Source organism: Heliangelus exortis, chromosome 18, assembly GCF_036169615.1.
Source record: "Heliangelus exortis chromosome 18, bHelExo1.hap1, whole genome shotgun sequence".
Taxonomy (NCBI): domain Eukaryota; kingdom Metazoa; phylum Chordata; class Aves; order Apodiformes; family Trochilidae; genus Heliangelus; species Heliangelus exortis.
Window position 1 is genome coordinate 12,551,394 of NC_092439.1, and position 26,929 is coordinate 12,578,322.

Here is a 26,929-nt window from a genome sequence, read left to right on the forward strand (position 1 = left end):
CTGACCTGGCAAGAAGAAGCAATTTAGGCTTTAGCAGTCCTGGTGGTGAAGCTTCAACAGAGGGTTTTTTCTGCAAGTTGATGATGCTGCAGGAGATATCCCACACAGACAGGGCTCCATCTCCAGTGTTTTTTGATACAGCAGAACATCATCAGTTGTTCAGGCAGCAAGAGTGGTGGGCAGGACCTGACTGTCTCAGGTTTAAGCAAGTGATACCTCAGAGAGTTCTGCTATATAAACACTCTGGTCTTTATTGCTTGGATGTATCTTTAAGCTTTTTTCCTGCCCTTGCTTGAATTATTCCTTGTGAGGTACCTGCCTGCTCCCCCAGCAGCTGGCTGAGGGGAGGATGAGGCTGCTGAGTGGCTCCTTTTCCTCCAAAGGACCAACATTATCCTTCTCCTCCTGGGTGCTAAAGCAAGCTGCTGGGACAGGTGAGCATCAGCTGCCTGGGGGATCTCTCTTCCCAGCTCTGAAAGAATTCCTGAGGGCTCTACATAACACAACCCTTCCTCCCCCTTCTTTCCTCCAAGCAATGCATGCAGCCTCTTCCCTGGAAGAAAAAAAAAAAAGAAAAAAAGAAAAAAAAGAAATAAGAAGAGAAAAAAGGAAGAGAGAGGAGAGGAGAGGAGAGGAGAGGAGAGAGGAGAGGAGAGGAGAGGAGAGGAGAGGAGAGGAGAGGAGAGGAGAGGAGAGGAGAGGAGAGGAGAGGAGAGGAGAGGAGAGGAGAGGAGAGGAGAGGAGAGGAGAGGAGAGGAGAGGAGAGGAGAGGAGAGGAGAGGAGAGGAGAGGAGAGGAGAGGAGAGGAGAGGAGAGGAGAGGAGAGGAGAGGAGAGGAGAGGAGAGGAGAGGAGAGGAGAGGAGAGGAGAGAGGAGGAGAGAGAGAAGAGAAGAGAAGAGAAGAGAAGGAGAAGAGAAGAGAAGAGAAGAGAAGAGAAGAGAAGAGAAGAGAAGAGAAGAGAAGAGAAGAGAAGAGAAGAGAAGAGAAGAGAAGAGAAGAGAAGAGAAGAGAAGAGAAGAGGAGAGAAGAGGAGAGGAGAGAAGAGGAGAAGAAGAAAAATTAAAAAGAGAAGGACTGATGGCTTTTTGCAAGAAATTTATCTTTATTGAAGCAACCATGAGTCACATGAGCTGCCAGCTGAGCTGGGGAGTAACAATGGCAGTGGCCTGGAGAAGAGCAGCTGGAGCTCACAAGAGGCCACGTGTCTCTCCAGAGAGCAATATCATTAATAGAACATATTTATATATATATACACACATATGTGAAGCTTTCCCCACTGCTAGGGAGTGGGTGTGCTGGCAAATTCATGTCACCCCTGCTAGAGCCAGGTGTGTTGGTGACTGCCAGGAGGTAGCTTGAGTGATTTTCTGGTGCATTTTGATCTTGCTTCATTTTCCTTCATGTGAAGGCAGTGAGGAGGCTCTGCTGGTCTCAAGGGAGCAGAAGAGTTTTTCTTCCCCACCCCAGGGCAGGGCTTTCCCTTGCATGATACTTGCAGCCAGGTTAAATGCTAAGCAGGTGTAGCATCCCCTATCTGAGGACCAGGACCATTCCTGAGGATCAGCAGAGGGGTTTCTGTGTTATCTCAATAAACAATTGTTACTTCCTAAAAGTCCCAACAAAGGAGAGGGGTGAAAGCTGTTGTTGGCCCAACAGACTTTTCACCCAGGCACATTGCTTCCAGCAGGTTTTCCAGCAGGTTCTAAACCTCCTGCCAGGCTGGGTTTTCAGCTCAGGAGTGGCTCTGCCCCTTTGCAATGAGGGCAAAGCCCAGCAGGGAGCCAGTGCTTGAGCTAGGCTGAGAGCAGAGTTCTCCAGCTGATTGAGGCTATTAAAAATGTCTGTTATTGGTAATGTTTGTTATTGGTAAGGTGATGTAAAGAGGTCATGGAGTTGGACATTGGACTGTTTGGCCTGGCTGGAGATCAGTCCTGTTCTCCTACAGATTTCACCTTCAGTCCTGCAGGTCCGTGTGATATCAAAGTCCTTTTGTATTGCACAGCAGCACCACGGGTTAGGGAAGTTAGATAAACACAGAGCTAAGGCTGGAAGTTGAACAAGTCCCTGGGAAATCAGGCTGGCATCGAGCTCTAGGAGAGCTGACTAAATCCTAAGAACTAAAAACTAATGGTGTATTGCATGAGCAAGAAGTAATAACAGAGGGCTGTGTCCTTGATGCTGGTCATTTGTCCCAAAGCTCTTTGCAGCTCAAGCATGGTCAGGAACATGGCCCAAATCTATCAGTGCAAATGTCCAGGACAGGAGAGCACATTCCCCATCAGCAGTGACACACTTTGTGTCCATGCCAATAGCACAAGGTCAGTCCTGGGCTGTGATCCAAAGCCATCTTCCTAGAAACATTGGGAGTTTGGGGGATCACAGGAAACTGCTCAGATGACAAAGCTTGACATGAGCCATCAGTGTGTGCTGGCAGCCCAGAAAGCCAACCATGTCCTGGGCTGCAGCAAGAGAAGCAGAGACAGCAGGTTCAGGGTTGTGATTCTCCCCTTTCTGCTCTTGTGAGACCCCACCTGGAGTCCTGTGTCCAGTTCTGGAGCTCCCAACACCAGAAGGACACAGAGCTCCTGGGACATTCCCAGAGGAGAGCCACAAAAATCCTCAGAGGGCTGAGCACCAACCTGGGAACCCAGGCTGAGGGATTGGGGTTGTTCAGCCTGGAGAAGAGGAGGCTCTGAGGTGAGCTTAGAGCAACCTTCCAATATCTGAAGGGGCTACAAGAAAGCTGGGGGAGGGCTTTGTGCATGGGGGGGTAGGGAGAGGACAAGGGAAATGGGTTAAAATTTGAAGAGGGGAGATTTAGGTTGGACATTAGGAAGAAATTCTTCCCTGTGAGGGTGCTGAGCCCCTGGTACAGGTTGCCCCAGGGAAGTTGTGGCTGTCCCATCCCTGGAAGTGTTGAAGGCCAGGTTGGATGGGGCTTGGAGCAACCTGGGCTGTGGGAGGTGTCCCTGCCCATACAGGAGGTTTGGAACTGGGTGGTGTTTAAGATCCCTTCCAACCCAACCTAATCTACAATTCTATGACAGCACAAGAGAAATTTGGTTTAATGCTGTGATTTTTTTTTTTTTTCTGGGCTTTTCTATTTCTGCCCTCTTTGTGCCCTGCTTGTGGAGCTACATCCCTGGGGGATGTGATCTCCATCTCCCAGGTGTCTCTCAGTCCCTGTGCATTCCCAGTAAAGAGGCTGTGGGACTGCTCCTCCTCAGAGCATCTCCCACTCTCACCAGTTCAGGAAATCCCACCAGCCAGTAGTGCAGGAAGGGGAAACGTGATACTCATCCCATCACCTGACCCCACACAACCCCTTCCCAGGGGATTTTGTGGGTGGCTTCAGACACCTTTGTGCATCAGGACCTGGCTCTGCCTGACAGGGGTGCCTGGGTGGGAGGTTTCTACCTCTCTCTCAGGATGTATTTGCCTTTACGGTCCAGGTTGCAGCTGAAGTGGATGGAGAACCAGAGGAATGAAGTCAGGAGCATCCCATACACCTAAATGGAAATAAATGAGACAGGCACACAATTAAATGCCACACTGATTAGGAGGCTCCATCTGTGCAAAGAAAGGATCATAAATGCTGCCTGTTAGTCCACTTGGAACTTCTCAATTTATGTACCAGCCCATCCTATTTTTCTTGAGAGCTGTTTTCCAGTAAAATGCTGAGCAACATGGGGAAAAAACCCCAAACCAATACATGGTTAAAGCATCTGGTTGGAATTACCACGGTGTAGCTCAAACTCTGTCCTAAAAATACCAAGAAATGAGATGAAACCAGGAAATTCAGATTTCAAATTGCTGCCACAAAACATTCCTCTGTGCAAACAAAAATCTCTCATAATAACAGCCTTTTGTAAAGAGAACGTGGGATGGAAAAAAAAAACAAACTTCATGGCTTTTTTCAGAGTAAAAAAAAAACCAAAACAAACAAAAGAAAAAAACCCTAACAAACCCCAAACCCCACCCCACGCAGGGTTGTGAGGACACTGAATTTTCCTCTGCACTGGTGTGGACTAAAGATGCTGCCTGGTGCATCACCCACTGGGATTGTCACAGGCAGCAGATCAGAGGTAAAGCTGCTGGGGGAAGGAGAACAAGGCTGTGACAACGTGCTCTGTCCTCAAAGTCTGCCTGAAGGTGCATCATTCATTGCCTGGGCCTTGATCTGGGGACATTGTTGGCTGAAGGACAATGACATCAGAGAAGCTCCAGCCCTGGTCTCAGCCTTCCTCTGCATCCTGCCATCACAAGGGGGAACTCTGCAGAGAGATTTCCTCTAGCACACACTTCAAAGGCAGCTGCCTTATCTGCCTATAGCATCAAAGCTGTGGAAAAAAAAAAAAAAAAAAAGAGGTATATAATCAAAATGCTCCTGCTTGTGTGAATGGAGCTGCAGGAGAATTCCTCCTACACCTGAGAAAAATTGGAAAGCAACCCCAAATATTCACACATTACTTCACATTTATTTCTCTGTAACAAGGTCTGATGGTTTTCCTAATTTACTATTATCAGTAGAAAATACAAAAAGTGTTCCTCTGAGTTTTGTTTGGATGGAGAGGAGTCTTCTAACCCATACTAGTGCCAAGGTGGACAAAAGTTGTGAACCAACCTCCAAATACAGTGTCAGTCACCAAAAGGTGCTCCAGCTGGGAGCAGCATGGAGATATCACAGCAGACCAGACCTCTCTGTGGGGTAAAGGAAGAACTCTCCTGGCATTCTTTCTTGTCTGGTGTGCTTCACCACATGTGCAGGACCCCTGTGCAGAGGTAATTACAAGGATACATCCCTGCCAAGCAGGGGGTGGGCACAGGAGCAAGCTTGGTTTAATGAGTGGCACTCTGCAGCTCCAAAGGAACCATCCTCGGGTACAACGACAGCTCCTTCCCCCTCACCAAACTCCTCTTGCAGCATTTTTGATTTTCTCCCTCCATAAACAAGCCTCAGAAATTCAGCACAGACCCTTTCTACCCAAGCCATCCTCCAAAGATGATCCTACCCCTTGTCTACAAGATCCTATCCCTTCTCTTCAAAGACAGCACTTTGGAGCCCAGGCAACACACTCCTCTCCTCACAAGCCCGTGCTTCACCTACCTGCTGCCCAAAATGCACCTTACTGGGTTCATTAGAGGTCATTAATAGGATGAGACCTTCCCTTTCCACTGCTGGTGCTCAGTACCTTTCAAGACCTTCCAGATCTGGCTGCAGAAAGCAACTTCCCAGTTTGATTTGGGAGACAGCACTGGGCAAGCTTCCTAAATTATGGAGCTTTTACTTCAACTCTTTTTCCATAACTCCTGCCAGCTTTAGATACAGGATGGGGAAGCAAGAGGTAGGATTGGTTTTATTTTTTTTTTTTCTGTGTATCAAAAAGCAAATGTTTTAGTCCAGAGCAGGGCCAGGAGGATGATCAGAGGGCTGGAGCATCTCTGCTGTGGAGAGAGACTGAGAGAGTTGGGGTTATTCAGGCTGGAGAGGAGAAGGCTCCAAGGAGACCTCATTGTGGCCTTCCAGTGTCTGAAGGGGCTACAGGAAAGCTGGGGAGGGACTTTTTAGGATGTCAGGGAGGGATAGGACATGGGGGGATGGATTCAAACTGGAGGAGGGGGGATTTAGATTGGAAGTTAGGAAGAAGTTCTTCCCCATGAGGGTGGTGACACCCTGGCACAGGTTGCCCAGAGAGGTGGTGGCAGCCCCATCCATCCCTGGAAGTTTTTAAGGGCTGGACAGGGCTCTGAGCAACCTGATCTGTGGGAGGTGTCCCTGCCCATAGCAGGGGGGTTGGACCTGGGTGATCTTAAAGGTCCCTTCCAACCTTGAACATTCTATGATTTTTGAAAGACTGAGGCCTCTTAAGACAGTTTGCTGTCCTCAGAGTGTTTGAGGGTGGTCAGACACTGGCACAGGTTGCCCAGAGAGGTGGTAGCAGCCCCATCCATCCCTGGAAGTTTTTAAGGTCAGGCTGGATGGGGCTCTGAGCAACCTGATCTGAGAGGTGTCCCTGCCCATGGCAGGGGGGTTGGACCTGGATGATCCTAAAGGTCCCTTCCAACCCAGAAAATTCTATGATTCTAAAGATCACCCAAAATCCTATTCTGGTCTAGGATAGGCTTTCCCAGCTAAAGACAACTTCTTGGGGCCAGAATGCAAGGGAACAGACATAGCTACCGTGAAGCCAATGGAGATGCCCAGGAGCGTGGAAACAAAGTCCAGGTGCTTCTTCAGGAAGTCCTGGATCTGTTGCAGGCAGTCCTGGGAAAAAAGAGAGAGTCCTTGTAGCACAGCAACAGCTTGGTGAGGGCTTCATCCCCCAACAGCACCTACCACAACCCCAGACAGGGAGGGATGCACAAGGGGGGTGCAGAATTGCACAACTGAGCAGTTTGTTGTTTTTTTTTTCCTGCTGCTCGCTGAAACTTGGGAAGACACATATCTGCAATTCATTTTCTGTCACTACTACATGAGTGTGATTTTCTTGGTATGGTGGATTTTGGACTGGGGGGGGGGGATATGTGTGTGTACCCTGCTAAGAGTGGCCGTGCAGAAGCTTTTCTTTCCACCTCCTGGGAAGCAGAAAGTGGGAAAAACAAAGGTGGAAAAGCAGAGCACACCATAACGCTAGGAATACATCCCCCAGAGATACAAATTAACATCTCCATTTTGCAAGGTGTCACAAACACTAATTTGTTTAATGTTACAAAAGAGAGGGGCCTTAAGAATACCGGTGGCCCCGGGGAAATCCAGGAGGCTTAGCCCAGAGAGCCATTCCAGAAAGGCAAAAGGGCCTTTCAGAAAGGCACTTCACCCCATGAAGTGATTTGCAGGGCGATTTGCAAAGCCAGAGAGTGACTGTACCCTCGCTGCAAACCTGCGGTTCCCCGAGTTGCAAAACGCATCCTCCCACTCAGTCCCCCCCGCGGGAAATGCAAACCCTTAGCGGGGGGATGGGAACAGAGTCAGTCCCACGGGGCCTGGCTTTGCTTTCCTCTCCCTTCTTGCTTTTTCAGCCGAGTTTGACCCCGCTTCGAGATGGGATGCTCCAGGAGGCAGCGTCAGGAATGTTTGCCCCGCCGGCACGGCCGTGTCACCGCATCCCGGGGCTCTGCCACCTCATCCCGGGCTCTGCCACCGCATCCCGAGGCTCTGTCACCTCATCCCAGGGCGCTGCCACCTCATCCCGGGCTCTGCCACCTCATCCCGAGGCTCTGCCACCGCATCCCAGGGTTCTGCCACTTCATCCCGGGGCCCTGACACCTCATCCCGGGCTCTGACACCGCATCCCGAGGCTCTGTCACCTCATCCCAGGGCGCTGCCACCGCATCCTGGTCTCTGCCACCTCATCCCGGGCTCTGTCACCTCATCCCGGGGCTCTGCCACCACCTGGCATCTTTGCCTGCCATCCAGGTTTTTGTTACAGCTGTAGCAAGGTGGTTTTGTTTTTCCAAGGGCCAAGCAAACATATTGATGCTGGCGGCTTCAGCTGCTTCAGCTGATTGGGCTCCTCCAGTGGGAGAAAAATAATCATGGAATATGTTTGCTCAGGGTAGGAAGCCTGTGTTGTGGCTTCAGCAAGAGGTGGCTGCTTTGTCAGCTTCCCTGGGAGACTGTAAAGGGGAATGAAGTGCACTTGATGAAGCTGCTGGACATCATAGCCCTGCTTTCATCAAGTTCTCATTTTAGTACCTAATGCCCTGGGAAAAGGAATGACAGCAAATTCCACATGTGCTGTTTGTGGGACACCTTTTCAGCCTCAAAACCGGTGTCCTGTGGAAAGGTCCAAGAGCTTTTCTCAGCTCAGACACATTCCTGTGGCATCCCACACCCTCTACAGAGGCAGGAAATGAGGAGGAAGATGGAAGGAAGCAGCAGGCTGCAAACACAAACATTTTGAAGGCTTTCTAGAGCTGCAAAGGAAACTTTACCTGCAGGTCTGAGACCTCCTGGTCCACCAGGGCTCCCCCAGCAGGTGAGACCCCTCCTTATTGACCTAACAACCCCCCAACCCATGGCAACCACAAACCATGGGAAAGCCAGGGATCCCATTAACACTGAAACACCAGTGAGATGACAGGAGCTGGGGAGCAGTGGTACCACCTCACTGTGGGGTAGAAAAAACCTTTTTCCTTACCTGTCCTGCACCTTGCACCTGGCCAGATGGGCAGGTCCTGCTCTCAACACTGGTCGTGTCCCCAAATGGAGAATGCTTCCCACAGCACAGGAACTGGAAGAGAGGGAGAGGTCTGCCAGTCACCAACTGGGGCTCTCCCCATGCTATGGCAAGAGGTGCTGGGCCACCCTCCCTCCCAGGGCTGCAAGGAGCAAAGCAGCTGCAGCAATGGAAGTGAAATGCAGAGGGGGTAGATGGATCTGGCCCCAAACTTGCCCATTCTACTTCAGGACTGCAGGCTGGGGCTGGGGCCAAGCCCTCCTTCCATGTTCACACACCAGTGCTCCCAGTTGCTGGTCTGGAAAACCCAGGGATGCACACATGGACTGGTGTTTCTCCTACTTGGCATGGGCTGGGAGAGGGACCCAGCAACACCCACTGCATAGCTGGTTTGCTATAGGCAGGGTGAAGTGGCCAGCTTGGAGCTCTAGCAGAAAGAGAAAATAAACCAAAAAGGGGTAGAAGGAGTGTTTCTCCATCAGTTAAAGTGATTAAAATAAGCAATGGATGAAGCTGGGAACTGTGCCTCAGTCTCCTTGCAAAGGGGGACTCTGGATGTGCAGATGTGGATGGCCACGACCCTGCAGAGCAAGCACCACCAGACCTGGTCATGGCTCCAAGGGCTCCCATGGCTGCTGCAATGAGAAACGTTTGCCTTGAAGAAGCACAGATGAAAGCAGCTCCCCAAATTAGGATGATTTAAGAAAAGACAGAAGGATAAAGGGAGTTTTCTGGGAGGGGGTTGTGAACAGGCAAGAAGAGCTGAATTTCCTGTCTAGCCCTGCTGCATTCCATGAACATCCCCCCAAACAGACCCTGCTGCATGAGGAGACAGCACCTCCTTTACTCAGGGGGGACTTGGGAGTTTCTCACCATGGGAGATGTCCTCTCCTGTGGCTTTGAGGACAAGCTAACACCCTGTGCTCTGGACAACCACCACTGTCCACCTACTGAGCTACAGAGAAGTGCCCTGAACCAACAGCATCCTGGGTGATGGTTTTGGGGGGGCTTGTTAGTAGCCTCCAGCATTGCAAGAGGCTTTATCCAATAATCCTCAGCCATAGGCTCAAGGGGAAACAGAAACCAAGCCCAGATCCTTCTGCTAGACAGGGTGGGATTTTTCCCCTCTCTCTGATGAGGGGTACCAGAGGTGTATATCCACCTGCAGGGACCACAGAGAGTGAGCATGGACTGCTGAGACAGAAAATATGTATTTCTATCAGCCTTTAAAGATCTTGCACCAGAGGTGGTGGCCCCTTCCTCCTGATAATCTGGTTGCTCAACCCTAGGAAGAGTAAGAAGGCAGGAGCAGACTTTACAGCAGGCTGAAGGACTCAATCCCTGGGGGGAAAATGGCATCCGCAGCATTCCTGGGGCAGAGCAGAGGCTGAGCCCCAGCTTGCTGAAAGCCTTGGGAAAAACCCCCCAGGGCAAGGTTTTCTGCTAAGGCTGAAATACAACTTACTGCTTGGTGGATGGCAGTCAGCTCCTGCCTCCTGATGCTGGAGCCATTCCTCCTCACCTCCTCATACACCAGATCATACACATCCATCATGCTGTCTTCCACCTGTGATGAGAGCAGAGAGCTGGACATGAAAAACACTGATTGCAGCTGCCTCTGGAGGGCAAAAACCACTCTCACATCTCCCCCAGAAAGTCTGCCAGGTTGAGTAAGACAAATAGTGCAGTTATTAAATGACCACCCCAGAGCAGCAGGAGCTGGTGTACAACACCAAGGAGCACCTAAAGCATGGAAAATCCCATGAGAAGGGCTTAGGTGCTGCACAGGTACCTCCCTCTGCTCCATGTGGACTCTCTGGCATCACACCAGGGTCTCACCAGCAGCTTTTAGCCTGGTTTGCATTTAGGGTGGGAGAAGAGCTCTGGTGCCTATGCCCAATGTGCCTCCATCCAAGCTGTTCTGCCAGGCAGGGGTGACACCACCTTCCTGTCCTGTTGGGTGACTGTGAGGACAGGCAGACAGTGAAACATTAAAATAAAAGTTGAGAGGATGGTGTTATCCCAGTGATGGAGGAGTTCCCCCAAACAGAGCCAAAAAAATAGAGTGATTCAGTGGTGAAACAGACCATAAATATTTACCAACCATGTGAGAACACGACAGATCCCAGCCAGCTCCTGCTTGGGTTCCAAAAGGGAAAAAATGACAATTGCCTTTCAATGCCTGGAGTCAAAACCTTATTTCTTGCTTTCATTTTCCCTCACTTCCTCACCAGCACTGATCTGAGCAGGCAAAAATAATCATCTTAACAACTTTTCTGTCTGGAATGGGGCTATGTTTGTACCCAGAGCTGCAGCAGAGCCCTGAAGCACCCATCCATGCACGGAAGCATCTGTCTAGCCCAAGCTAGCTCATGCATGCTTAATGATGCAAAAAATAAAACCTGAGAGCATGAGACAAAGCCACCGGGTGGTTTCACAACCTATCTTTATTTGCAACATTATTTTATCCAGCAGGCACAAGTTCATCCCTGTATTTTCCTTTGATCTGGGATGTAACACACTGAAGACCTAAACTGCAGCACTGCTTTGTGCCAGCCTCAGCAGATTCCCATTGCACACTCCACTGCCCAGCAACTTTTAGTCCTTTGCCTCAGAATAATTTTCTTATTCTCTTTCTTACACCAGGTGTTGGAGAAAAAAAATATATATATATATATGTTTAGGGTTAAGCAACAGGATGCCTTTTGAGTGGTTTTGCTGACAGAGTTAATAACAGGCTTTAAGAAAAGTTTAAGTCCCTTGACTCAGACAGTGGTTAGCAAGTAATGGACTGATCCAGATGGAAAAGAGAAAGTCTGTCTGGGCTTCTTTTCCAAACAGGTTTTGCACTCCCCCATACATTAGCATCATTATGGCCAAGTGGATTTTCCTGTACCTACTGGCCCACTGCTGGAGTATTTCTGGATGAAGCATTCCCTTGGAAGGAGACTGCACCTGGGATGCTCATCAGTCAAAAAAAAAACAACCCAAAACACAGAGCTGAAGATGAAGCATCAGCAAGGCTTTGGTTTAAGTAAAATCTCCAGGTTAAGTGATCTGGAGGTCACACCTTGCAGTCATCCTTCTCCTGGAACATGCTGGGTGAAAAGTTCTAGCTCTAAATCAGTCAAGTAATTGCTGCCTCCCATTTCTGTCTGCAGTCCTTAATGAAACAGCCATTTACAGATGGTATCAGTGGCTTGCTGGATACAGAACATGGAAAATCACCACTGGGAGTGATGCAGCTGGTTCTAGGTGCCTCAATAGAGGAGCATTTTTCACTTAAATTAAAAAAAGCAATTTTGAGATTGTTTAGCATTCTCTAAATATCTTAGAGAGACAGGGAGAGGATCTGGGATGTTCCTCTGACTTATTTGTTCTTCCCCATTTTGTTCACTATTTTCTCTGCAGAACCTGAGCAGTTTATCAGTTTCTCAGTAAAGTTCTTTTCAGGCAGAGAGATGGATGCAATGCAGCCTGAGAACACAGCACAGAGGGGGCCTGGACCTCACAAACCCCATTCAGTGCCACATGGATGGGTCCATAGAGCAGCAGAGGGATCAGCTTTATTGGTAAAGCTTGATAAATCACAGATTCCTGGTTTTTCCATGTCTGGCATAAGTGATTTTAAGAATAAAAACAAGCAGCACTGAGTCTATCTGGGATGTGGGTAACCTGAACTTTTTTCAAACACGGGGCATCTGTCTGCAAGGATTCATTCAGAAGGTCACAAAAGCAGAAAAGAACAGAAAATGAGAAGATTCACATTTTGTTTACAGTGGAGACAGTCTGAGAATATCAAATATTTACAAATAACTCTTCTTTTTCTGCTGGCCTGCACAACTTTCTCTGTAAACAGGACTCTAACAGAGTCCCAGCTACAAAAAGGGCTTCTTGCTTTCATCGTGTTCAAACACCAGTTTTATCTGGGGGCTCTTGAAAATAAACATCAAAACAATTTTTCAACTGAAGTTTTCCCCTTTAGCTGATTTTCTGTAAGGAGGATCTGCTGTATGGAGGGAATTTAGGTTCATTTGTTTTATTTTTTTTTTTAAACCACTGAGAGCATCTGCAGGGTTTGGGACTTCCCATCTCTGGGGAGGGTTCTGCTTTCAGTCCTGCACCCTGGGAATGGGGGTGGGATCTGCCCCTGCCAGCTCCCACCTGGCACCTCCACACAGGACAGACTGAGATTCTGTCAATGGATTTTGCAGAGGAAAAATGCAAATTTTTGTTCCAAGCATGAACAGAGAAGCAGTAGCCCCTCAGTGCTCTCAGGTTCAGGTATGTGTGATGGGCAAATTCAGTTTTACATCCTCAAATTCTCATTTTTTGGTAGCTGTGTACATCCCACCAGGCTTACAAGACACGTGTCAGTTTGGCTGAGGTTGATTTTTTTCCTCCCATGTTACTGCAATTAATTGTTTCTTAACTATTTCTGACAGGAGCCACATGCAGAAGGCTGGGGGAGGACACCTGCTTCAGTTTTGCTCTTTATTTTGAGAAATTAGACCCCAAAAAATAGCCCTGCATTTTAGAAAGCAGAAAAAGCCAAGACAATCTCGAGTGGCATTTTAATTTTTCTAATTTTCTAATTTTCTAATTTAATTTTTCTAAAATTTTCTAAGAAATTTTTCTGTTGCCAGAAACACTGCTGGTTTTCTTTAACCAGAAAGCAAACATTTTATATAAAAAAACCAAAACAAAAAAAACCCCAAACAAACAAACCAACCCCCCAAAAAACAAAAAAAAAACCCTGAGTGGAAACTGTTTTGCCTAAAGAAAGCCAAACAGCTAAAGCCAACCATAACACATGGGTGCACTTATGGGCAGGGCACTCAAAGCAAAAGAACAAGAAAATAATTAGAAGTAAAAACAGATGTAGTGATTAAGAGACACCCAGAGAAAGCCCTTCTCCTCTGAACAGTTTCAGCAAAGTATTTTTTTTCTGAACATCTCTGTCCTAACCCAAAAGATAACTTGATCCTGCAGCCTTTCTACCCCCTGCTCCGTGTTGGTGGGTTGAGCAATAAAACGAAATAAATTTGGATAACACCATTTCCCAAGACCAAGCAGACACATTTCTCAATGCCATTTCCAGCTGATTGACACAGCTTTTCTTGCCAGCTTTCATCCCAAAGCTCTGCAGAAGAAGGAGGAACAAGGGATTTGCTCTGCATGGCTTCTCCCTTCAGATGACCCCATCAGAGAGGCAGCTGAGGAAGGCAGAACCCTGTTCTTGCAAAGGATGGAAGCAGCTGATAGCCCTGGGTCTGGATGGCTTGGTCACCACCAGCTGCCTCTTTTATGGCAAAAATCATGGCTACAAAATGCTGAGGAGATGCTGGTGGTGGTTCCATCAGCAGGTGATGCTCACCTCTGTGCTGTGCATGTACCTCCAGCAGGCAGTTGGGATCAGTCCACAGAAGGCCAGAGCAAAACAGAAAAACCCCTGAGGAGAATGAGGAAAAATACCATCAGTTACAGCATGGAAAAGATCTATGTGGAAACACTGCTGCTATCAGTTTAAAAATGCTCATTTGAGCAAGTGGAGTTGAAGTTAGAGCTAAATGTCACCTCCTTTTAATATCCCTCATCATGCTGCTTACTTAGAAGAAATTAGATGGGTAGTAATCTTATTCTCCATCAGAAGCCCTATAATTCCACCATGGCCCTTTGGAAAGGTTGAGCAAAAAAGCACCTTCCTGTGGAGGAGTTAACTTATTCTGTCCAGATTCCCCTTGGGCAGAATTAAAAAAAAAAAAAAAAAGGGGGGGGGGAGAGAAATACATATTTTCAGTATGCTCCATTTCTGCCACAGGACCCTGGAATAGCACCTCCTTACTCAGAGCACTCAGTTCCCCCCATTTATAACTCAGCTATCAGTTTCAAAGAGGGCAAAGCCCACACAAATAATCCTTAAGGAAAAGAGGAATCAGGATGGGGAGCAACATGCTCTGGAAAAGGAGCTGGGATTTATTCTGTTAGGAACAACAAGCTGCCTTCCTGAAATCCTGAAACCCAGGCAGACAAAAAGAGGACAGAAATATAACCAAGGCCAGCAACTGACCCTGAAGTGGCTAAAAAAATAACAGCAATGACACAGGAGGTGGCTTGACTTCTGCCTCCTTCCCTGGGCTTGCAGAGCTGGAAGTTAGATGCCTCGTGTCTTTATCTGCACAAATCTGATCCAAAAAAAACCCCAACCTCTGATACAAACAGCCCTTGGCTGTTGTGACAGCTGGACTCAAAGATCTTGTTCACAATGAAAAAAAAAAAAAAAAAGTACCTGTAAAGCATTTGAAGGCCAAATGGGGGTTCACTAAATATGAATACACAGCCTAGTCTTGGAATGGTAAAAAATTAATAATAAGAACCAGTTAAAAATCACTGCCCTTACAAGCTTTCCCATGAATCTGTCTGCATTTTCAGCATGAAGTTATGCAGCAGGGGAAAATTACCCAGCTGAAGGCAGTTTATTTTGGTTTCTATTTCTTTTCTAGGAGGGTTTCAGTAGCATGCCATAGCTGAAATCACTTTAAAAAGATGAAACTTCTCATGAAAGTTTCCCAAATTCAAGCTTAAGGAAAGGAAGACCATTCCAATTCTGCTTCACCAAAACAATTTTGCTTAAAAAGTATGCCAAAACATACTTTTTTTGCCTTTGCCAAAACAAAGAAAAGCCAAAACTCCCTCCCTGTACAAGAAGAAAGGAAAATGTTTTACTTTCAATCCTGGAAATGAACATGAAGATAGCAATAAGCTGCCTTTTGCTGGTCCTTGTCCATCCTCCTGTGTTTCTCTGCTGGTTTCAGGACCCTGCCCTGGGGGCTCAGCTCCAGGAGCATGAGAGCTGCTGGCATCACCCCAGGCTTGTGGCACTGCCTTGTCTCAGGCTCTGCAGAAGATGCTGGGGAAATCCCTGGTGTGACTCTTATTAAAAAAAAAAACCTGAATTGATGCATGTGCAGCCTCTCCTTTCTCCCCCTTTTTTTTTTTTGTGTTTTTTTTTTGGCAGCTGCCTGGCCATATAGGTGGTGAGATCACTCACTGCCTTGCCAGGAGCTGAAATGGGAGAATGGGACCCTAAAGGAGAGGAAAATCTGATCAAATGCTGGTGTGAGAAGGAGGATACAAGTAGCTAAGATGGGGAAGAACCCACAGGGTGAGATGCCATGGACCAAAGCACTGCAAAACCAAACCAAAACCTGGCTGGGGGTGGGGGGCAGTTAAACCCCTGCAGGGAGAGCACAGATTGGAGAGGGAAGGAGGGGAGGATTCATGAGCATTTCAGGTTGCTCCTCCCGGGGAGCAGAATTTTGCACCTCCTCCAACACCTCCTACTCCAAACAAACAGCAAGGTCAACATTTTCTCCAAAATCAGGCTCAAAGACACGGAAAAAAAAAAAAAAAAAAAAAGAGAGAATATAAGGGCAGATGAAAAATCCATCACTGCTAGCAATGTGAAAACTCTTCCACACATTGGAAGGGAATTCCAGGAAGGGTTTTAACCATGAGGACCCACCATGAACCAGGAGAGTGGGAACAACAGCATCACCCAGATTTCTCCCTGGGTGCTCACCCTTGCTTCCTTTCCAAGCTCCAGCACTTACAACATCTCTCTGGGCCCAGAAACCCCAGCAGATTCAAAAAATCCTCTTCCTCTCCCCTTCTTCAGCTCCACCCCACATCTCAGTCCTTCACCTCCAGCATCATCTCTCCCTTTATTCCTGGGGAGCTTCTCTGGGAGTGCTGAGATGCAGCCCCTTGGGAAGTTCACCCTCCATCCAGCCAGTGTGGAGCAATTACGTGGCTCCAAGAACATCTTATAAATGAATTATAGGCTGCTTTTCCCCTTCCCAGCCAAAAGGCTTTTGGAAGAGCAACTTTCTAATTACATTAGAAGACATTTGGAGGAAAAAAAGAAAAAGGCAACGTGCAGTTTGCATACAAAACGTGGAAGGGTCGAGGCTGGTTCATCATCTCCCAGACCCTTGCAGCTCCTTGGATCTGGCCACAGGCTGCTCCCTTTGCAGAAGGCAGCAGCCCCAGCAGCCCCTGTCACCAGCCAGACATCAATTACTGGTTTATGAATGACCTTGTTTCCATCCTTGCTGCAAGGAACAATTTGTCTTAGAGACACTTGGCAGCACCCACAGAAACAGCCTCTTGGCTGGGGGGTGGGTGCACCTTTTCATTCACCTTGCTGATGCTTTCCCTTAAGTTAGAGGGGTTCACTTCAGATGAGGGAGGGCTCCTTTGGCTCAGACTGGGGTCTGTAGCTCTGCAAAACCCCCTCACCTCCAGGGAAGGAGCTGAGCTGTGCCCTCCTCAGCTCCAGCTGCTTTTAATGCCACAGTGGCCATCAGAAGGGCCAGCTCCCTGCCCCACTTCACAGCCCAGGGGTAGGAAAGAGCTGAGCTCGTTTTCAGGCTGCACCCAGCAGGTTGCATCCCTCCCTCCCTGACCCAGTTCACTGAAGAAATCCATCACATTTTTGCCTTTTCACAGAGCAAACACGAGGCAGTGATCTCAGTCCCAAGGAGGGATCTGACCTCATCTCCAGCTGAGAGCATCAGCTTTGTGCCTGCTCTCTGGGGAGCACCAGAGCACGGGTGCCTTGCTCAGCAGTGCTGCCCCACAGGGATGGGCACAGATTCACTGCAAAAGCAAGATGCTGAAGTGAGGTGCAGTGGGATGAAGGGCCCTCTGCTCATTTGCCTGCAATGATACCCCTGGGAACAGCAAAGCCAACAGCCCGTGCTGTGTGTTGGCCCTACTGGTGACAAACTGGGTTTTATCAGGTATTCATAGAGGCTTTTTAATGATAAACTGGTTGGAATCAGTGCTTGGAACAGCTGGTCCACACTGAAAAAAATTTTTTTACTCTAGATGAGGTTTTTTTTTTTAGGATGGAGTGTTCAGGTATAAGAATTTCAGTGGGGATATTCTGCCTGTGCTTTTTTTGTGCCACTCTCCAGCTGATCAGATGCCAGCACACAACCCAGTGCCTGAAACCCCTCTGGAGCCAGAGCCTCCCCTTTGAACAAGCAGAATGAGCAAAACTGCAGTTTTCCTTCCTTCTCCTCCCCTTCAACAGCACCATGAGAGCTGCAGGATGTTTCTGTTTGGGACTGACTGCATGATGGACCAGAGATCACCCAAAAGCTGGGTTGGCCACAACTATAGCTGGAGGACAGTCAATAAACCTGTCACTATTCTCACTGTTGAAGAGGAGCTTTGCAGGTAACAGTCCATGATTTTAGATTATATTTTTTATCCTTAAGTTCTCAGAAACCCTAGAAACCACCTTCCCTGGAGGCAGCAGTGGATGCACTCTGGCATTATTACAAGTTCTGGGTGATGCTCTTAATGAGGCTACAGGACAACCCAGTGATATATAGATATATATATATATTTATATGCTTTAACCAATCTGCCCTGTGCTGCTTTCTAATCACTGTGAACCCAACATCACTATTTGGACCACACCAGTAAGGGCTGCAAAGACTGAAAACCCTCCTCTGGATACACACAACCCCCCCAGCTAGCCAGGCAGAGTGAGCACTTATAATTTAAATAGACAATAAATAAAAAAAAAAAAGTCAGCAGGGAAACTGAGGCACGAGGAGACAGGATCCACACAACAAGTCAGTGACCAGGGAAATGCTCCTTTAAGCCCACCAGCATCCCAGCTAGCATTTCCCCAGGGTAACTGGTTTACCAAGCTGCACTGTGGTGGATGAACCACATCGACCTGAGCTTGGTTTGGTTTCCTGTACAGCCACAGGTGTCAGGCACTTCCAGTCTGGTGTCTCCCTTCGTTGATTAAAGAGTGAATTAAATGGTCTTCTAAACAAGATGTTTCGCAGGGGAGGAAAAGTCTTTAAAAATCAATAGTGGAAAAATCCTCCCTACTATGCAAGCAGGGGAGGAAAAAAAAAAAAAAAAAAGAAAAGCTACAAGCAGAGGGCTGAACGCTTCTGCTACAGCCCAGTGAGGATCAGCAGGGCAGGATTAGAGACTGACAACAAATTTTGGAGCCCCCCAGGGCTGAACCCCACTCCTGCATCATCCACTGGGGCTTCCTCCCCGCTTTTCTCGCTGGCGGATCAGAGATGAAAGAGCCTTGGTAGGGGATAGGAACTGGTGGAAAAAAACAAGCAGTGGGCTGGCCCTTGCTGTAAAACACGAGGAATCGCGGAGGGGGGGTGGTGGATGGGTGGGAAGTTACCGGAGGCAGCAAAGCTCCCGTGGGCGATTTAAGATGCTGATGGGCTGCTCGAACAAGGAGGAGGGAATAAAGTGAGCGGCTCTGGGGTATTTCTGAAGGGTTAATTCCTGCAGGGCTGGGGACAGGGCACCCTCAGCGGCAGCAGCAATGCCCTACGGTCCCGTCCCCTCCCCGTCCGGAGCTCTGCGGGCCCGGGGCCCCCTCCAGCGGCGGAGCCGCAGCCTGGCCGGGCGCTGCCGCGGAAGCTCCGCGGAGAAGCGGCCCCTCGGTCCCCTTGCACCCAGCCCTGCCCCTTCCTCAAGCTGCGGAGATGGTGGAAGGTGAGCTGAAGGTGAGGAAGGGGCATCCCGGCATCTCCTGCCCAGAACAGAGTGGGGTGGATGCTTTATGGCCGCGGGGAAAGCACCTCGCATCCTGCAGCATCCCTTTCAGTGTCATCCATCCCCAGGGAGAGGGGCACAGCACCAATCCTGCCCCCATCTGCTCTTTATCTTCAGTGCTATATGGTAGAACAACCAATTCTGAAGTCCAGCCTCTACAGCCCTGGGAGCAGAGCAGGGCTGTGACAGCACCTAAGAATGGATATTGGGTGGAGTTGTCCCCTTCTGTCCTGCCTAACCCTGCTCTGGGTGACTGGTGAGATGCTTGAACCACAGGAGGTCACCAGCAGTTACACCTTGCAAACAGAAATGCAGCTTTGCTCAACTTTTCCAGAGAAATGAAGGGGCTTAGGAGGGGCAGCAGAGAGGCCAAAGAGCAGATGGATGATGCTCTCAGACACATGGGGTGATCCCTACACAGGGACAGGGGTTGAACTTGATGAGCCTGATGGGTCCCTTCCAAAATCAGCAGGTTCTGTCATTCTAAAATCCTTCTCCTCCTCCTCCTCACATAATGAATGATACCATCCTCACTGCAATGGTATCAGAGATCACAAATTAAGCCACACCACCCAAGCTGGGAATTCTGAAGCAACATGACCAGGATGTCCCAGGATGCCCCAGAGGGCAGCAACAGCAGGTTGGGGGTTCTGCCAGCCAGGGGCTTCCTTGGTGGCTGTGTTACACCCACCCTGGCTGGGATAGTCCATGGGGACTCCAGGAAAGGACCTGCTGGTCCTCACCCCCACACCCTGGGGAAAGGAGAGTAGCATCAGGTGGCCCTTGGGCTGGGGACAGCAATACTGGAGTTGACTGGGTATGTTTTTCTTCAGCTTTTCTTTCAGGAAACAGCTGTAATTTTAACAACCTCATTTACCTGGTGGCATGTGCCAAAACATACTGCACAGAGAGTGGGGCATCTGGATAAACATTAGAGAGGCTGAACTATATTTTCAGGCAGCCCTGACAATCTGTAAACACTGTGAATACTCATCTGTTGTACCTGCAGGCACACACTGGAGTATACTCCAGTGAAAGAGGGGACCTGTACCTGCTCCACTAGCAGGATTCATGGGGCTGTGTCCCTCAGGTCCCTTTGAGCATCTCAGAAAGAGCTATGACAATGGCATATTGAGAAAGTGAAAGCACTAACCCCAGCAGTAGCCTTGTACTAAGTTTCCAAAGTGTTGGCCTCTCAGTTCCACCATCAATATAAATTTTCCTCAGTTGTATAGATTAAATAAGTCCCTTGAAAGCTGGTTTATATGTGGCAGCAATGCAATTATTTTATATTAAGCATGTTTTTATGCACAGCAACATACCTGTTAACTCATGCCCTTGACACAACTCAGGCAAACATGCAGGGAGCAGCATTTTTCTGCTCATCCCTTTAGCCCAGAGGCTGGAAACTGCTCTGTTCAGACTAGACCCTGTGTGCAGGCTGTACTTTTAGATGGACCTGGGCTCACAGTCCAGTTTACTCATACTGGCATGTTCTGGGCCCAAACAGGCACCTTACTGTAGGTGATGGAAAGGAGAAAGATGGAATTTCAGCTCTGGTGGCATTTCAGCTCCAACTTTTCCTTAAGAGGCTGAAACTGAGGGTCCAAAAAGCCTCTGTACCCACTGCCTGACACCACCACTTCTGGTGGATGTTTGCAGCCAGGGGTAAAGGAGGGAGGACAGCATTGCTGGCACAGCTCAGAGGAACCATGTGGGTCTCAAAACTGTACTGCAGAGGTCCCTCCCCAACCCCAAACCACGTGTTGATAAGTGAGAAAAATAAACACATTGGGAATCATCATCAGTGTGTCTGATTTGGCAGATAAACACCTCCTTTTGACACCCCTTCCCCCACCCCCCCAGGAAAGTTCCTACACAGCCCCTTGGCTAAAGAAGCAAGGGGCAGAAGGATGCAGGATGCAAAAAAAGCTCTGCAAGGTCATTCTTTTTACAATAAAGGTCCCCTGGCAGGAACAGGGGACCCAGGCATGCCTGCTCCCAGGTGCAAGACCAAAGAGCCCCCAGCGCCGGGTTTTAAGGGGAGGTGACAAAGTCCCTCCCATCGGGTCCCTCGGGTACGCACCATGGCTGTCAGGCGCCGAGATTCCCGCACCGTGGCAGCAGAGCTGAGCAGGGCTGCGAGGATCAGGGTCATGCTGAGGCAGATCCCCAAGTAGAAAGCTGGAAGGAAGTGGAACCCGGTCAGACACTAAAACTTTCGGGCTAGGAGAGGCTCGGCTTAATGCTTTTTGCCCGGAGAGCCGCCAAAAATTGCATTTTGGGGAGCTGGTCCAAGAGGATCAGGTTGCAAATCCGAAAGGGTTTTATTATTTATTCAGTAACTCCCAGCTGTGTATGAATTGCTTGTTTGGCTGAGCTGGAAGCCTTTGAGTGGTTCCCACGGCTCCAGGAGAGGCAAGCACACCCTAAAAGGGTGTCAGTCCACCCCCCAGACCACAAGCTGTCAATTATTTCAGCACTCAGATAAAGATTTCCCCGAATGGGAGGTGCTGATGAGCAGCAGCCCGGCTGCTATCAGGACTTTGTGTGCTGCTAATCTCAGGCAACACTCACCCCAGGGCTTCCTCTTGGCCATGGCAAGGACCACAGCACCATGGATGGTTTGGAAACTCTCACCCAGGGCTGACTGGGCAAGGTGTTCATGGGGGCAGACAAAGCAAAGCCTTGCTGGAAAGGGGGGGCTGGGAAGGCTGGGGGCTGGAAGAACCCCCGAGTGCCAATCTGTGTAACCCCTGGTGCCTCTAGGAAAGAAAGGCTGTGCCTCTGCTTTGGGCTCATGTGGTTTTTACACCTGTCTTATTAATCAGAAATTGAGAATGAGGATCCAGAGAGGGTATCAGCATGTTTAAGCTCAGAGTATCTCCTGGGAGAGATGCAGAATCATAGAATCATAGAATCCTAGGGGTTGGAAGGGACCTCAAAGATCATCTAGTCCAACCCCCCCTGCCAGAGCAGGGCCCCCTAGAGTACATCCCCTAGGAACGTGTCCAGGTGGGTTTTGAATGTCTCCAGTGAAGGAGACTCCACAACCCCCCTGGGCAGCCTGTTCCAGGGCTCCGTCACCCTTACAGTAAAAAAATTTTTTCTGATATTCAACTTGAACCTCCTATGCTCCAATTTACACCCATTACCCCTTGTCCTATCACTGGTCACCACTGAGAAAAGCCTAACTCCATCTCCCTGACACTCACCCCTTACATATTTGAAAACATTGATGAGGTCACCCCTCAGTCTCCTTTTCTCCAAACTAAAGAGACCCAGCTCCCTCAGCCTTTCCTCATAAGGGAGATGTTCCACTCCCTTAATCATCTCAGTAGCTCTGCGCTGGACTCTTTCAAGCACTTCCCTGTCCTTCTTGAACTGAGGGGCCCAGAACTGGACACAATACTCCAGGTGTGGCCTCACCAATGCAGAATAGAGGGGGAGGAGAACCTCTCTTGACCTACTAACCACACCCTTTCTAATGCACCCCAGGATGCCATTGGCCTTCTTGGCCACAAGGGCACATTGCTGGCTCATGGGCATCTTCTTGTCTACCAGGACCCCCAGGTCTCTTTCACCTCCACTGCTCTCCAGCAGCTCAGCCCCCAACCTATACTGGGACATCGTGTTGTTCTTCCCCAAATGCAAAACTCTACACTTCCCCTTGTTGAATTTCATCATGTTCCTCCCTGCCCAACTCTCCAGCCTGTCTAAGTCTCTCTGAATGGCAGCACAGCCTTCTGGTGTGTCAGCCACTCCTCCCAGCTTAGTGTCATCAGCAAACTTGCTGAGGGTACATTCTATACCCTCATCCAAGTCGTTGATGAAGATATTGAACAACACCGGTCCCAGTACCGACCCCTGAGGGACTCCACTGGTCACACACCTCCAACCAGATTCTGCCCCAGAAGATGCAGGGGCAGCAGAGGTGAGTGCAGGATTTTAGGATCTGGGCTGCTCTCCCTATGCTCTAGCCTTGGGATTCAGTTTATGTGGGAAAAACTCCCACCTTTCCTCCAAACTCAGGTGTTACCATGCATTTCTCCTCCCAGCCTCAACTATTTGTGCTCTGCTTCAAGTCCTGGATCAGCTCCTCTCCCCACACCCTTGGGGATCTACAGCTGAGATCCCCTTGAGCTTTCACAGCAGCAAAAGGGAAGGATGGGGAAACCATGAATGAGGGGTACAAATGCAGCAACACCTGAGAACCCTGGGCCCCCACAGCAGCCTTGAGTGCCAGGCATGTGGGTCTGATACTGAAAAAAAAAAAAAAAAAAGCATCTGTGGGGCTGTTAGCCTAAGTGCATCTTTCAGAATCCATCCTCTGCCTCCTTCTGTCATGCCTCTGCATTTCTTTTGGCTGCTCTGGGGGTTTTGCAGATCCTGGGCTCATCAAAATTCTCCCTGGGATGCCAGTGCAACTTACCTGTGTGATGGATGACCCTGTAGGAGTTGCTCTCCAGGGAGATGTCACTCATCAGGGTGAAATGGAGCCCATACTGGGTGACTGTGGTCAGCGTGGCAATGGACAACCCCAGCAGCTGGAAAAGAAGGTTTTTAGGAAGGGGTTGATGAGGCAGCAGCTCTTGTTGAGCATGAACAGAGCCCCACACAGATGTATAGAGCCTGAGCATCCAAACACCCCTGCATGTACCCCAAAAGGCACATAAAAAGACAAACCCCAGACACTTAAACATAATAAAGCTCTTTTTCTCTCTTGCATGTGATGCTCTACAGCTCATGGTCTTTTGGCCTGTGTTGGGGGAGGAAATTCACAGCAAGTGAAGAAATCCCAGAGGATGGATGTGCTTGCAGCACACCTCTGCCACCCCATCCCACCCTGCAGAGCATCCACATACACGAGGGTTGCCAGCTTCAGGAGTGGTTTTGGGGTTTGCCCTCTGCTTTGCTCTTTGCAGTGCTATTGCACTGCAAAGAGTCCCATTGCTTGCTGTTGGCAATATTTCCTATTTTACAGTGCAAAGAGCTGAGTCTTGTACTGCTTTAAGTCATCTGCTCTGGTTTCTGCCTCTGCCACATGCTGCTGGGCTCTCTGTGTTTCTGTCCCATGCCTGAGCCCACTGGTGTGCCCAAGGCATGGGGTGACTACCAGCACATCACCCTCTGTTGCCCAGAGCAAGCCCAGGTGATGGAAGAGGGAACATTTCTGAGGGCACCTGGCTCTAGAGCAGGGCTCCTTGGAGCAGGACTGGTGGCAGAGGTGGGGACAGAGGCAGCAACAGCAGAACACTGAAAACCAGCTGCAGCTCTGCCCTGATGAACCTGGAAAATACAAGATGGGAGGCTACTCCTGTGTCTCAGGATAAGGTTTCACCATTTTGGGTCTTTGCAATACAGCCATCCCTGTGCCAAATGTTGCAGTTCAGTGTCAGCATCACCCCCACTCTATGACATTTCCCTTCCAGAGCATCCTATTGGTTATTATTGGAGGGTTTACTTTTGAGGCTAAATACAACCAAACCATAGCATTTGCTGCTTATAAATACCCTAATTTGTGGCACCTACTGACCCTTCCTGCTGTGCATTACTGCATACCTTGATCCACAGCCAGCAAAATGCTAAGTGCAACACTGCTTAGCTCAGATTTCTGAGAAACACCAGTCTAAAATCCTCCCAAGAGTGATAATGTGATTCTTGCCATCCACAGCACCTCCTTTAGACAACTTTGCTACCAATCCTCCTTTCATTGTCTCCTGGTGATGTGTTCTACTATTTGCAAGAGAGAACAATGTACAGACACTGGTCCTCAAATGCTGAAATTTGGCCAAGCTGCAAATGTCATGCGAGGCCCCAAATAAAGCATCACCTTTCAATTGCATTCTAAGTCACCAACACTCTTTGAAACTAAATACAGGTTGCTATTTTTTGTTTAAGAGTGCAAGTTTTGGTGAGGAGGCAGGAAGCACATGCAGCTCAAAAACACCCAGCAGAAGCATCCCCCCAATTTCCAGCATTTTTCATCACCTCTAGCAACTGGTGTCAAGAAGCTTCCCTTGAATTTGCTTCAGATGCTGATAAAAAAAGATCCCTAGAGCTGCTCTGACTTTGCTGTGCAGATCCACTGAAACGTTTTGGGTTTGCATCCTCACTGATCCCAACCACTTTCCCAGCAACAAGTGTGACTGCACCAGCTCCACCTTTTGCTCCAAGGAAACAGCAGCAAAGATCTTTCAGCTGCAAACCACCCCATCTGCCAGCAGCAAGTTTGCTTTTCTCCTTGGAGCAGCTGCTGGGCTGTGGAAGAGCTGCAGCAGCCTGAGAGCCCTGAGAAACCAGAAGTCTATCAGGGGAGGGGGGGTGATGCTGGTGGCCAGAGATAAGAGCCCAGGGTGTGATGATAACTCAGGCAGTTGGCTTTGCTTGCCCTCCACCCGTGCAAAACAGAATGTGAGAAGATCTGACCCTCTCCAAGCTGGGAAAGGCAAATGGTTCACCTTGATTCTGCAGAGATCCCCCCCCCCAAAAAAAAACCAACACCAAAACCTGCCTGCTCACCATGACACAGAGGCTGGTCACCAGCAGCTGGCACTTGGTGGTCCTCATCCAGCACTTGGGTCCCATGGCTGCTTGTCCCTGGAGAGAGCTGGCAGCTGGTCCCCCCTGCTCTTGATAAAGCCTGGGTTTCCACCAAAGGAAGGCATGACCACAGCAGGGCCTCTCGGGAAGTGGAGTCTGCACCACGTGCTGCTGCACCTCCTCCTAAAAGCCCCGTTCCTAAATCCTCCTGGGAGCAGCCACCTCCTGCCCAGGCTCTGAGGCATCAGGTGGCTTCTGCCCTCAGCTCTGAGGCACAGCCAGCTGGGAAAGGAGGAAAGGCAGAGAGGAAAAGAGCCTTTCACTGAGGGCAGAGCAAAGGTCCTGAAAAAAAAAAAAATAATTTAAAATTCAGAAAACATTATTTTGCAAAAAATGTGGTTTTTTTTAAAGAAGACATCAAAAACTCCAAACAGATCTGCAAAGGAGTCTTTCCACCCCATTCTCTCCCCTTCCCCCCCCCTCAATGTGGCACTAACCTTTGGTTGAGACTCTATTAAAACTTTTACTTGCAGACAAGCAGAAAAAAAAAAAATCCCATTGGTAGTATTTTATTCAGGAAAATGGCCATATATAAATGTGATCTCCTGCTCAGAACCTCACCATCCACGGACATTTTGGCTCTGTCCTTTTCCCCCCTTCTAACACTGGAGATGCCAGGAACCCAATGGGATACAGAAGACTCAGGTGACTTCAAAAACATCTCCCTGTTGGATACAGGTTTCCCAGAAGTAAATCTCAAAGGAGACTCAAGAAGAATCTGGCCCATCTGACAAAAGGGAGACTGGATGACCATGTGCCTTAATCATGCTCAGTTTCAGGATGAGACGGGTGGAAAAGCAGTGAAACAGAATCATGGAAACCAATCACACTCCCCCAGGTGGCAAATAAAAGGTGGGGGAGGCAAAAGCATCCCACATCAAGAACTATAGCTACAGTAAGTGAGAAAGAGGAAGGATGAGGGGAGTGAAAAACAGGAAGATGAATTTTGAAGAGGAAAGAGAAAGCAAGTTGCACAAAGGCATGAGCACAGGAAAAAGTATGAAATGATTTTCTGACTACATAACTTGATTTATTGCAAGCATCCTTGCAAAACATCCTGATTGCAGCCTTCTGAGCTGCCAGTGAGGCCTGACACACTCATTTCCAAAATCAGGTGTCCCCCATAGCCCATGGGTCCCGGCCCTGATGCCCAGATACTGATGTTCCAGGTGCACACAGAGACTTTTCCTCCCTTAGCCCCCTGCTACAAACCACCCGAGAGAGGCCAAGAGATAGAGAGCAGTGGGGGAAGGACCACAGAGGGATTGCAAGAGGCTGGGGAGGCAGCTGATGCCCAGGAGCAGGAATCACCCCCAGCAGTGCAGAAACCCAGGGCCAGGAGTAGAGCTGCAGGGTGACCACGTCCCCATGGTCCCCACCATGGGACAAGTGGGAAAAACACCTTAAAAAAACCCTGTGGTGGAGTTAGAACTGCATCCCAATGCAGAGATGTTAGCACCTGATATTTCTTCTGGTGCTGGCAGGCAGACAGAGGTGAGGTGACATTTCCAAGGGGAAGGACCAGCGAGGG

At 49.0% G+C, this 26,929-nt stretch overlaps 1 protein-coding gene across 2 annotated transcripts; it reads right to left on the bottom strand.

Annotated features, from left to right (window-relative positions):
• Positions 1-1,083: 1,083 nt before the first annotated feature.
• Positions 1,084-25,480, bottom strand: TSPAN32 (tetraspanin 32). Of its 2 annotated transcripts, none has more exons than XM_071761939.1 (8): positions 25,318-25,480; positions 23,228-23,342; positions 20,882-20,979; positions 13,559-13,633; positions 9,647-9,748; positions 8,143-8,235; positions 6,183-6,266; positions 1,084-3,510 (listed from the first exon to the last, which is right to left on the bottom strand). In XM_071761939.1, the coding sequence occupies exons 1-8, from the start codon at positions 25,381-25,383 to the stop codon at positions 3,415-3,417; spliced, it is 729 nt and encodes a 242-aa protein (XP_071618040.1). In that variant the 5' UTR covers positions 25,384-25,480; the 3' UTR covers positions 1,084-3,414. The 2 variants fall into 2 exon arrangements, with proteins under 2 accessions (XP_071618040.1, XP_071618041.1); XM_071761940.1 differs by lacking the exon at positions 25,318-25,480 and adding an exon at positions 24,787-25,057.
• Positions 25,481-26,929: the final 1,449 nt, after the last annotated feature.

Excerpts from the sequence above, each read along its gene's own strand:
- TSPAN32 (XM_071761939.1), bottom strand. The coding sequence starts at position 25,383 with ATGGGACCCAAGTGCTGGATGAGGACCACCAAGTGCCAGCTGCTGGTG. Across the intron at positions 13,634-20,881 it reads CTCGGCGCCTGACAGCCATG|GGGTTTTTCTGTTTTGCTCT; the intron begins GTGCGTACCCGA and ends CATTCTCCTCAG. Across the intron at positions 9,749-13,558 it reads GGTACATGCACAGCACAGAG|GTGGAAGACAGCATGATGGA; the intron begins GTGAGCATCACC and ends CTCTCATCACAG.